Here is a 12,928-nt window from a genome sequence, read left to right as displayed (position 1 = left end):
CGGAGAACCAGTCACACATGGCAACTGAGAAATCATTCTGTCATGATATTTTAATATTACTGCTGCCATTAAAAAATGTATTCTTCAAACAAAAAGAGCCGAATGTCATTAAGAAAGGTTCAGCTTATAAACACTGTCTAATGATGTAATTGTCTGCATCCAGTTGTGACAATCAATAGATCACTTTACATAATTATCAATTGTAAGATCAATTATAGGTTGTGGACCAAGCCTTTTCCTTAGTTCAGTGGCATTACTTGTAAATAGCTGTAATCATCGATGGTGGGATCAATTAGTTTCAACTCATTTTGCAGTAAAAAATATGCAACAAAACATGCACTTTAAAAGAAATACAGAATAATAAAACTGTTACCAGGCAATGAGAGGATAAACATAAAATTAAGTCATCAAAATGCTTTATCTGTTAATCCCAGTATTAGACATGTGGTGTTTTCTGCATGAACCCTGCCAATCAATCAATGGGCCAAAAACCAGGTTACATACTACCATTTCCCTAAGGTTAGAGAGTAGGTAATGAATTATGCTGCAGCCAAACTGCATACTTGTAAACAGACCCAGACCAATGCTCACCAGCAGTCATGACATATGAAAAATTGATCAGAAGAATCAACTTAATGCAAATATAATATCAGAATCCCCCATTCTTAAATAATTTGTTAATGAAAGTACAGAGATAACATGATATCTTCTTAAGCAATGGTGTGCCTGCACCAGAAATGAACTCAGTTGTCTGCCAAGCAGTACACATGTATTTTGATGCAGCAAGCAGATGCAGAGCTGCATTACAGATGTTGGCCCTGTGTTGTCCCCTTGTCAATATCCCATTCTAAAACTGTTTGTTCCCAAACAGACCGAGGGTAGTTTGACTTTGGGGAAGATAATAGTTTAGAAATATCAAGGTTATTTTGCATTTGTATTTTTTAGAGGATTACTTGATAATCTATATGAAAAACTAGTTATCAGGATAATGTGAGTCAGAAATTTAAACAAAAGTGGCACTTTGTTAAAATGTTTACACTAGATTTTTGCTTTTTATGTAATTAAACGCAGGAAACCTTTTCTCTGGTGAATACATGCAAACGTAATGGAAAAATACATTTTCATGGAAAGATTATTTTGTGAGTTTAAAGAAATCTGTAGACTCCATGTTTAAAAGTAACAGATGTTTAAACATTTTCACTGCCTGCCCTTGATGAATTTCAAACTTTGAGTGCTGCAACTTGAGAAGAGAGTTTGGAAAATGTTTAATTCTTTAACTCAAATGAAGAATTTCCAATTTACTTGCAAATTTTTCAAAATCAAATTACTCTGACTGTATTTTTAACTAAAGATTTGATATCTTGAGGATTACTGACAGAATCCGTTGCATGTTGACGAACAATCACTTCATGTCCAGGGAATATGCAGACAAAAAAAATATGTCTGACACCTAACTGGCGCCATTCTGTAGCAGATCACAATCCTCAGGACTGAAACATTGCATCACAAGTGTCAAGAACAGGATAGCCACTTAGGAAAATTTTAGGTGAAAATGGAATCATTTGGCATGCTTGCAGGTTGTCCGACATGCTGACTACAGATTAAGTGTGAGGCTCCAACTTTCTGACCTGCCATTTTGATCAGCTCCCAGAGTGCACTGGGGTAGTCTTTGACAATACTTCATTATAGTACATTACATGTATTCTGATTACATTCAGTTAACCACTTTCCTTTGAGATCTTGCAGAAACTAGCAACTGAAAATAAGTAATTAAGATACGCTGGTGACATTAAATAGTGTGGACATCTTTGTACTACTCTCCAAGCAACTAATTGTATCTTACTGTTTGCTCGAACAGATAAAAGGTTGGGGAAAGGTCACACTACCTGATGTTTGTCTGCAAACTTAGACACCCATCTTTTTTTTAAATTAATTCAGAAAGACTTTTTGAAGTAAAGATCAGAGATACGTTGAATGAATTGTCAAACAGTATCATGATATTAATGTTTTGCTGAAAAAGAAAAATGTCCTAACATATACATTTTGAAATGGAAAAAAGGGAAATGTGATTAATGACTGAAATTTGATGTAAGTGGCATATATGTTGATAAATAAATGTTCTACAGGAGAATGCAGTCAGGGTTGTGATTGAAGATGTTGGTTAATATCTATTAGGAATATCATGATATGTGTCCTCAGGAAAGTAGCATTTTCTGGATATTTTCTAAACTAGGTTGCTTGATGTATAACTAGTGCTAAGATGTATTATCTGAGTTCAAACTACATCCAGCTTCCTTCCTTGGGACCTGAAATGTAGATAGATCATCATTTAGTTTAAAACGATTTTGTGTGATTAATAATTTCTGAAACACTAATTCACATTCTACTAATCACATGTTAAAGCATGAAATCATATTAATTTTAGTTCCAGAGAGATACATTTTATCATTCCTTTTGAAATATGTTCCGTTTAGAATCTGTAAATTATTTACATAGTGATAGTGCATGATATTTTCAATTTACAATTGTTGGTACAGGAGTCCTTATTTAATAGTAACCAACAATCTGCTAAATAATCATTTAAAGTATACTGTGCTGTGTAAGTGACTTTTCATCTTCAAATTGTTTTCAAGCAAATCATGTATCCTTCCTGTATCAATGTCAGGTCTCTGGATGGTTAATCTGTTATTGTGGGCAATCAGTGTTATCCTCTTATAATCAGTAAATAATTGATTTTGGAACAGACAATCCAGTGACTGACATTATGAGCCTCATGCGTGGCATGTGGAATATGATGACATGCATGCACCAAGTCAGCATGTTCGGATAAGGGACATTTGTAAGACATATTTACACCTATCTGGTGCAAAGAAATAAACGTGGAGTTCCAATGGGGCATGAACCAAAAAATGCATCATGGAATTTAGAGTGGCTTTTGGCGAGACTTCCATTAGCCTTCCTACGTCCCTCTTATTGTTTTGGATCTTCCCAGGAGGAAAATGGCACTCTCCCCAAAAGTTTCATGGGCTGAAATTTCAAGGTTCATATAAAAAGATTACTTTCCAATTGGCATGCCTTCGGTGTTAGTTAAAGAAAACGAGGGCCAAGTAGAATGTTGTGTCTTGAACATGGTGTAAGCTTGCCCTCGTCTAGACAGCAGTTCATGATGGAGCCACCACTAATATAGGTAATTGGTTGCTGATTTAATCACACCCATATAAACCAAATTTCCCACAATGAGACGGATCTACTGATGGAAAGGGCTCTCCTTCAGACTCACAGACCTCAACATTTCCCTTCAATTTCCTGAACCTCTACTTCTGGTGCGCCTGCTGTAACCCAGTCCATTCTTCATCTTCTCCATCTTGGTGCCCTCCCCTCCTGGTTCTTCCTGTCACCCCATTCCAGTGTTCCCCCATTCTTACTCGCACATTATCTGTTGGCAACGACATGCCGTTCTCTCTCGCTATTCCTTCCATGATTTACTGTCCATTTCACTTTCCTGTTATCATTTGCTTAACTCTCTCTATCCTTCTTTCTCTACTCTCGCTATCCTTCTCTCTTCACTCTTGCTATCCTTCTCTCCACTCTCACTATCCTTCTTTATCTACTCTCACTATCCTTCTCTCTCCACTCTCACTATCCTTCTTTCTCTACTCTCACTATCCTTCTCTCTCTACTCTATTTTTCCTTCCTCATCCCACCCTGTCCCATTTCTCCACTTTTGCCAATTTTCACTTCTAATTCCTTCCTTCCAAGGGCACCGCCACTGGACACCCTGTAGTCCATTAGCTTTCTGTTCTTTGGCCATCATGTTTGAACATGCAATCCCCACATCTCCTTCCTACCCGCCCACTAATTCCTTACCCCCACATCTCCTTCTGACCCACCCATCAATTATTTCCCCCACATTTCCTTCTGACCCGCCCATCTATTCTTTACTCCACATCTCCTTCTGACCCGCCCATCAATTCCTTACCCATCTCCACACCAGCCCCAACTTTATCTTCTTCCTTTACCCCATTCCCTTCCAGCAACTGCAGCCATCCTTGTTTAATCCCTCACCCTCTTTCCTTACCCCCTTTCACCCCCTTAAGCCCACCCCAGCCTTCATTTGAAGTAACCTTTAACAGCTGATAAAGATTCCCAGGAGCCAAACAAGGTTTATTTGGAAATAATCACTCATTTTAATAGATTTTCTGAGAAGTGTATACAGTTAAGATTTAATCTTAATGAATTAATTCAAACTTACCTCATACCCTCCAACTTTTAGAAGCCTATCAGATTTGGTTTGAAAAAATTTGCTGATTTGGGGGCATATTTTTTAGGCAATGAGTAGCTTATGTTTATGAGAGAGATATTTATGTGGAATAACATCAGCAGACAAATCCGATGTAATCTTACATGTCCAGGATGAAACTGATGTGGGGCTGAAGTAAAAGTCTATGTCCACATTTTAGTGAAAAGGTAAAATTGTTTGATATTCTTACTTGAGTGCACTGATGAGAGATGTGTGGCAACCGTTGTGACCTGTTAAATTTTAATCTGTCTAAATAAACAGCCCATTACTAGGATGCATTTGTTTGTTTACTCAGTATGATGAAATAAAGACCAAATAAACAGTTTGCACCTTGAAATGCTGATGAAAGATAGTGGAGATTTTGACTTCAATTCCGATGAAATCAGTGGATTCCCTTTTTCTCCATTCTATCAATGCAAATACATATCTGTTCACAGTTCATTCTATGACAGTTGAAACTAAAAGTGATATATCTTACATAATTCAGTTCTTTGTTCTAGGATGTTCACCTTTTGATTTAAATTGTAATTAATGTGTAACATTTGTTAAAGTGAATAATTTGAATGGTGACATAATCGTTTGCTGTAACAGTGTTACTGATTTCTCTCTTGGAGTGAAATTGACGAGATTGAGACAAGAATCATGTAATAGATGAACGATTCCTGGGATTAAGGTTTAATCAGCTTCATTTAATGAAATTACACTTGATAAATTAGCAAGGGTGTTAAGTTGAGTTAAATTTAAATGTAGAGCCCAAACCGAGCATCTGGGAAGACATACGTCATGGCCAGATGTGATAACTTGAAATGTCAAATGAAGATCTAAATTTTTTTAGTCTGAATCGAGATTAAATAAAGTCTTTGGGGAAATTTTAGGTGTGATGAGGGTATAATGATTTTGTAATAAAATGTTAACATTACTGGTGAACTATTGATTTGTTAATACATGAACATCTTTGACAGCTTGTGGGGATTTTTTAAAATATTCACAGAACCTCTAAGATGACAGAGGATGTTTTAAAAGTTCAGTTTTTAAGTGTGACTGTTGCTTGGAAAGGATGATATAAATTCTACTTAGGTTAAGCACTATTGATAAAATCAATGTGTTAAAAGGTATAAGATATTTTAAGACTTGCGATATGACATAGTGATTTTTATGTTTGTTTTATTGTAGCCATTAGCGCTAAATCAGAGAAAACCATGGCAGTTCGAATGTTGCTTTTAAAAGTGATTTTGAAAAAAAGAAATCTGATTATGTATTTGACATTTGTAAATATTGTTTAAATACTCAGTACTCCTTCATAATTAGGCATCTGACTTGTAATTTATTGTAAATATCTGTAGTATCCTGAAGTGTGAAGCTGTGTTGTTCCAAACTCATCTCTAGAAACTATTACCCTACAGACATTAATAAATGTTGACAAAAAATTACACTACTTTTTTGGTCCATATGATCTTAGCAGAAAAACCTGAATCACTGTTGATTACAAATTTCGATTTCAGAAATGTTGGATTTTTGTTGTGCAAGTTTTTGTTGGTATTTTCAGGCTAATTTAGATTTATAGTGTAATATTGTCTACAACTATACACATGTTGCATGGAATACACTTTTGACCACACAAAAATGTTGCATGTTTTGTGATGTGAGTACCACAAAGACAAGCCTGGGTTCTTCACACTTCAGGTAACTATGGAAACAGTGCTTGTAGCCGATTTAAGTTTCAGAAAGCCTTATTTTGAGGGAGCACTGTGACGTTATCATATATTTTCCTTCACTCTCATTTGTATATTGTTATATCTCATTTAGATGTCATTAGTTTTGTTTCTTTGATATTTCACAGAGTTTTATAACATTTTTCATTGTTTTGCCCTTTAAAAGCACTGTTGTGAAGTTTTTCTGTTGATTTTGGTTTGGCACCTCAACATCTCCATCTCTGTTCTGGTCTGTCCCTCCCCCATCTGTAGCTACAGTGAGAGTCAACCCAACCACAGCCTCATCAAAACGGGGGGGATTCTAATTCGTACCTGTTGCAAAAACATTCCTGACAAAACGGATAATTCATTTCCAGAAAACTCATTGAAAATTTTATTGGACTGTTATTGCGAATGAAATTGATTAAGATTAAACTTCAAATGTGCTTTTTATAGAGACAATTCTGCTCTATCAGTTCTAACTAACATTTCGCCTATTGGCAAATATTTTGGAAATTAACACGATAATTTCTGTCGCCTAGCGTATTAACTTCGGCTCCCGTGTATTTTCTAGTTGATGGCTTATGGGCGCCTTGGTCGTCCTGGTCTACTTGTAGTCCCGATTGTATTCATCATCGCCGAAGGTCATGTGACAATCCCAAACCGACCAATGGCGGAGATTATTGCAATGGAAATGACCTTGACACCACAAACTGCACAGGGGGAATGTGCAGAGGTACTCGTTATTTTGTTGTCTTTTCTTTCCTCCTCTCTTTAGCATGTTTCTGTGTTTCTGTATGTGATAATTATTGCTTTGCCTTGTTTATAGTTATGAATTTCATACTTTGCTTTTAAATCACTCTTTGCATCTTGCCTTATTTAAAATCACAGTGCTCCCTTGAAGTAGACACACATCATTTAAGATGTTTTGTATATCCCCTAAAGGGCACATTTCATTATGCTTATTATCACATATAAAATGCTTGTAAGTATTACAGATATTCTGTGATATTCCAGATGTTTTATATTGATTTGACAGTTCTTTATGCTTATTCTGCTGAATTGCCTTACTATGCTTCTGTATGTAAACCTATACCTAGGTGTTTGCCCTATGTTGCCTTCAGTGACTCTGTAACCTAAAGCCTTGCCTTGAATGAGTTTCTCTGTAAATATATAATTCTACGCTGACAATTATGCTCTGCATCCATCATTCCTTGATTTACAGGTTTGAATCAAATATGCTGTAAACCAGACTTTAGATCTAAATCTGATTAAACAACATCATAAAATTAGAATGGACAAATGCAGTATTGAAAATATCCTTAAAAAAGAATGTATAGTTGGTAAGAGTTCATAAGTTTAAGTTTCACATTCCATCTGAGCAGAGAATACATGCAAACATGATTAGTTGTAAGAGCGTATGCACAACCGATACTTTTCACAGCCATTATGGCCAGGGAAATCTTTGCTTGTTTACATCTTGTTCAAGTAGAGATGATTTTAGGATGACAGTTTGTAAGGAATATCACACTGGTTGATGTATATATTTTTATCTGCTAATGGTTGTTCTTATCAAAATGTATTGAGTTTGCGAACCTCCATGTGAAATTGTGCATTTATCAATGTTTTGCAGCTGTCTTCAGAATTGTCTCTTCAGACAAATCCATCTTGTGATATTTTCTGATCTTGAACATGTTGATAAACAGGGATGTCCTAATCCTCTATGGCTGCGGTGATTAAGAAACATTTTTCATCTGATCAAAGTATCTTACCAACCTGTCATGGATATTTTTCCCAATGATAAATTGACTCGTCAAGCTTGTTGTACCACAATGAGCGTGACAAAGGTCGTCTTATCGGGAGACCCACCTGGCTCGAACTCTCAGTCTTTGGCAGCCAAGTCTCTTGATAAAGGAAGTAGATTACAGATTATCTCCCTTGAAGGTTCTGTTATCAACAGGAATAATTATAAGCTGTTTAGAGATTAGTTCTGAAATGGGTTTAGTAAAATACCAAAGTAGGAGACATTAGAATATCTGTTTTTAAGTCAAACACTATAAAACTACAAAATTAAATGAATATACATCAGTGAATTAATTATGTACTTACACTAGAGAGTTTTGGATGAGTCAGTTTAAAGTTCAGATGGAATAATTGATATGAACATCATGTTCCAAAAGCTATCTTTATTTTTGTTTAAATGTAAATTATCCTGTCTGAAGTTGTAAGTTTATGTGTGGATTTTAAATTTACAAATGACGAAAGCATGTTCACATGCTGCATGTTGAAATGGCTACAGATGACCAGCAGGAGAGGAAGGAAGGTGCTCCATATTCCAGCTGGTAGATTTTCAGTTTGGAAAAAGCTGTATTCATGGTGCTAGTTTCAAATATCTGCCACAGTGAACCTGATACAGTTACTCCTCATTCTGTGGAACGTACCTCAAAGTGCATTTGTTTTTATCAGAAATATTATCAGAACTGTCCTACTGGTAACTGGTCAACTGCAGTGATATGTTTGGGAAGGCCATGGCATTGGTGTCTGTGGACTACAGCTTTTCACGACAGTTTTATTTCAAGAAGATCCAAAGTTAAACACAACTTCAAGGATATATATACTTTGTGTATAAGAATACCAATTGTTTTAAGTAGATTTTTCAGATAAGACATAATTCTGATAACTGCATTCCGTTCTGGAAACATGACTGCATATGTCTGTTGTTCTGATATTTCTTGTCAACATTAGGTGTAGTAATAATTGATAATCATTGATGCCAAGCTATTTGCTGACCTTTAGCAGATTTTAGTTTTAAATTTCAAACCTGAAACCAACTTGTGTATTTTCAGTATTGACTTGAGTTCTCAATGTGTTGTGAAACCATGTTGTTGGAATGATCTCTTGGAATGGGGAACTCTGGCCATGAAAAATATTGTCTGTCCATTGTTTTTAACAAGCTGAGAATGTCAACACACAAAGAAAATTAAGAAATTCCTTCCATGGAAAGATAAAATTTCATAGTGAGACCATTCAGTGGTCAAGATTGCTGATAGGGTTATGGATAGGGATGTCACAGCTGTCCAGCTGTCCAGCTATACAACTGGACAGTGTACCAACATATCAGTTGCACTTGGAAATATCTCAGCAGTATTTATTTCCAGAATTGTGGAACCCCAACTGGCTTATCTGATTATCAAGATATATATCCCTCTGCCTGAGTGGTCACTAAGTATGCAGGCTGCTGTCAGTGTGAATTATCTCCCCCTTTGAGCTCTTCTGGAAAATGAGAGGGAGATGAAATTTTCTGTCATGAAATATATACCCCCCATGTGTGTTGACTTTAGTGCATACATATGAATCATACTTGGGGTGTAATGAATTCACATAGTTGCATACAGCTCACAAGCCAGGAAGTTCCAGGGGTTGACCATGGCTTTGACCCATGCAGTTTGTTTAAGATTCAGATTTCATTCTGACAAGTCAGAGGGTAAAGCGTGGGGTCTCTTGGTGTGGAAAGTAATTACGTGAACTTTATGTTGAAGCAGCTGTAGATTTGGTTTCATTTTTTCTTCTTCTTTTTCTTTTAACAGTTTTGTATTTCATGAAAAAGGAGCTTTTTTATATTTTGTTCTTTTGTTTGTAGTTATCTTTGTGGTATTTTCAGGTTTGGAGAGGGGAATTGAAACAAGATACTTACTGTCAATACCCAGTGGTTACATTGTTGCTAGAAGAACTATCACCACAACAATAGTACATATAGTCTCAAAATGCCACTTTAATGGCCATTCTGGCAACACAATATGGTCACATTAATTATGTATATTTATATTCCTCCCAGGTAGAAGCAATGACAGTATCATTAGTACCCTTTGATCTTTGTCTCTCTGAATTGCCCTTCCTGTTACCTGGCCATATTTATCAGTTACCAGTTTTATGATCATGCTGGCCATGAAGGTGTGATATATGGGCAAGGTAGGTGTACACCTGTGGCAGTTGTTGTTAAGAGACGTTGATGTTACTGCTATCTACACTGTCATTGATAAGGACTGGCCATTAAATCCTGACACCTGGACTCGACAATGCTTTTGTCACATGATCCTTGTCACATGACCTCACAATACTGATATCAGCTGATATTTACTGGAGTCCCAGTCTGAAAACATCATGTTATATTTCCATGGTTATCAACAAACACTTAGTAACTTATATTCTATGAGGAATTCCTTCCAGAAGATTGGATGCATTGATGAATTGAGTTCAACTAAAATGACAGATGAATTTTCATGTAGTAAAACATCATTTGATTCAAACCCTCAATGAAACTGCACATTTTAGATATTTGTATTTAGCTTTTTTTGATAATAGAAGAGCTATCACTACCATCAGAAACATATTTCCTGTTTTGTTTTTCAAAGTGGTCTCATCTTGAGCTATGTGCCATTAGGAAAATGATGTGATCAAATTGCCCTTTCATAAATATTAGCAAGATTACTGGATCAAAGGACCCATCAAAATGGGGTAAATTTTTTGCAATTAATGAAGGAAAAAATACTTTATTCTTGATAATTCTGTTTGATGCAGTTGTATAGTCCCAGGTAAAATATCTCCATTCACATATGAAAAATGCTATTGTGGAGTCTTCAGTCACAGGAACTGTGCCAATGCTTTCAGCATGTTTAAACTGAATCACACACCAGTTTTAATTGATGTTGAGAAGTGAGTTTTCGCCATCTCATTAGGTAAGGTTTGTCATTTTGATCCGAGATATTCATCTTGAATACAGGCAGTTCAGTCAAGCATGGATTTCAATTTTATTTGATGACACAGTTAGTAGTGGTCATAAAAAGCTGCATATGCCACTCCGTATTTGACATGCGTGTGTACGTGCAATCAGCTCTAGTGCAGACACATAATCAGTGACAACGAGCACACAGTAACCTGTGCACAGTGAGAAGTGCCCCCTGTCTCAGTGTGTCTAAGACAGGGCTGCAGCAAAGATATGCACTGACACCATCTCTTTTCAATTTTCTTAATAAGAAATGGCAGTATGTCGCAGTTGAATGTCTGCAGGGGCAGAATGGTGTCCGAGTTAGTCACCCACTCTCAGGGGACATTGCTATCAGACTTTTCTAGAAGATGGTGTCATTTTAGGACAATTTGTTTTCAACCAGCGTCCTCTTCTTGATCCGCTGTCTGACTGGAGGATGGGATTATTCTTGGAGCTGGAAGCGTTATCACATCTTTACATTCACAGAATTATGTGCTTCATCGATCATCTCTTCTTTGTCTTTTCATCTTTTTCCCCTTCACTGCTTTCCATTTTCCTGGCATAGAACTAGATTTCTGATGTACCTCCTTAGGCCCTTGTAGAAGCCAGAACATGCCAAGTACTTTTGGCTTTAGTGAGAGAAATATTTCATGTAAGATTTGGCTTTTCAGAAAAAAGACAAATTGCCCCAAGAAAACCAGTGTCAAAGAAAACAGGGAAAGACCTAGGTAAGCTATAGATTGAGAGGAGGCCACTGTGACAGTGCTGTGGTCAGGGCTGATTGTCCACAACTGTCCTATATGTGTGTAGCCTGACTCACCTCTCCCTGTAGCTCCTCCCTGTCATAACTCACTTTAACCATCCTCCACAGTACTAAACACTCCTCACTAACCATCATGCATCCTCATGTGTTCATGTAGCTCACCCGTCACTGCCACATAGTTTTGGACACCGTAGTTGTGGAGACCAACGTAGAAGAAACTCAAATTACACCATCACATGCATATCATCCCACAAAATATATTACTGTGTACAGGAGTCTGTGGGACTGTGAAGATAGACTGTTTTGGATTCACTCTTTTTGATGTATAGTGGTGATGATGACCAGTTTTTAATCACAATACCACCTAGCTACCAACAGTAGCAGGATCATTGATAAAGAATCATCCAGATGTTTTTGCAACATTCATCCAAAACTGATTTAATGAAAATACATTTGGAAACATTTTAAGTTAAACTCCAAAATGAATGATAGGTTTCTACTTGTAACTTGATTGATGACTTTATCAAGTATACCCAAATAGTGGATTGTGGATACAAAGTAGATGATGTGATGATTCTGATTTGGTGTAATGTCATCATCTCCGAATTGACAAGACTATACTGCATGAAGTGTAGAAAAGAATACCTGCAAAAACCTGATATATTGATGCTTTGTGTGATAGGCCACTGGCCTTGCTTACCTCTGCTTGAGTGAGTGTTTTTTGAGTTCCTCGGCATATCTGGGAGAAGTCATTTAGAAGGAGTTTTTAATGCTTGACTGCCTCTCATATGTTTTATTGTCTTGGAGATAATATCCCCATCTGTTTGGAAGCATTAGTGAAGCTCTGGTTTACCATGCCAAATCTTGGGAGGAAACAAGCTTTAAACATTCAAGACATTGTGTAATTAGTATCTTCAAATAACCCCTTTAGTTTTGTGACCATTTTATGAACACTGTATGCTAAAATATACCCAATAGTGGAAAAACAACTGTCAGAGATTGTATCTTGAGCTGTGTAGTCATAAAGAAGAAATTGTGGGTTAAACTGGAAATGATTAAGAGGGACATGTGGGTTTGGTGCTTTGTACCTATGAGGGGGTTCTCAATGGTAGACTATTTCATATATCCTCACATCTTCTCAGAGCTGAAATTTTCTATATCCACTATATTAACCTAGTGATGACCTTTTAGACATGATATGGTGAACATTAAAGGTGCATACTCGTGGCATACGTATCATATCATATATCCAGGTGAACACAATTAAATCTAGGATTTCAAGGCAAAACCTAGCAAGGAGGAGGATGACATTTGAATTTGTGAACTTATAATTTTGTGTTGCTATTTCAGAATCGAACCTATACAACTCCTTTGTTGAAAAATCTCATGAAGGTCAGTGCACTATGTTG

The 12,928-nt window shown here is 36.5% G+C and overlaps 1 protein-coding gene across 6 annotated transcripts in view; it reads left to right on the top strand.

Moving 5' to 3' along the window:
• Positions 1–12,928, top strand: part of LOC137283503 (netrin receptor UNC5C-like) — a 352,179-nt gene that overhangs the window by 307,374 nt on the left and 31,877 nt on the right. Inside the window, exons 9-11 of one of the 6 annotated variants that reach the window (XM_067815037.1) lie at positions 6,566–6,727; positions 11,428–11,484; positions 12,870–12,911. The exons of 1 other annotated variant lie outside the window; for it this stretch is intronic. In XM_067815037.1, the coding sequence (XP_067671138.1) occupies positions 6,566–6,727; positions 11,428–11,484; positions 12,870–12,911 (261 nt within the window). The remainder of the gene's footprint in view (positions 1–6,565; positions 6,728–11,427; positions 11,485–12,869; positions 12,912–12,928) is intronic. 4 more of the 6 variants (XM_067815040.1, XM_067815038.1, XM_067815041.1 and 1 more) reach the window with 4 other exon arrangements.

This window comes from Haliotis asinina, chromosome 5 (genome assembly GCF_037392515.1).
Source record: "Haliotis asinina isolate JCU_RB_2024 chromosome 5, JCU_Hal_asi_v2, whole genome shotgun sequence".
NCBI classification, from domain to species: domain Eukaryota; kingdom Metazoa; phylum Mollusca; class Gastropoda; order Lepetellida; family Haliotidae; genus Haliotis; species Haliotis asinina.
Note: the sequence above shows the minus strand (reverse complement) of the source record. Positions and strands in the feature narration are given on the sequence as shown.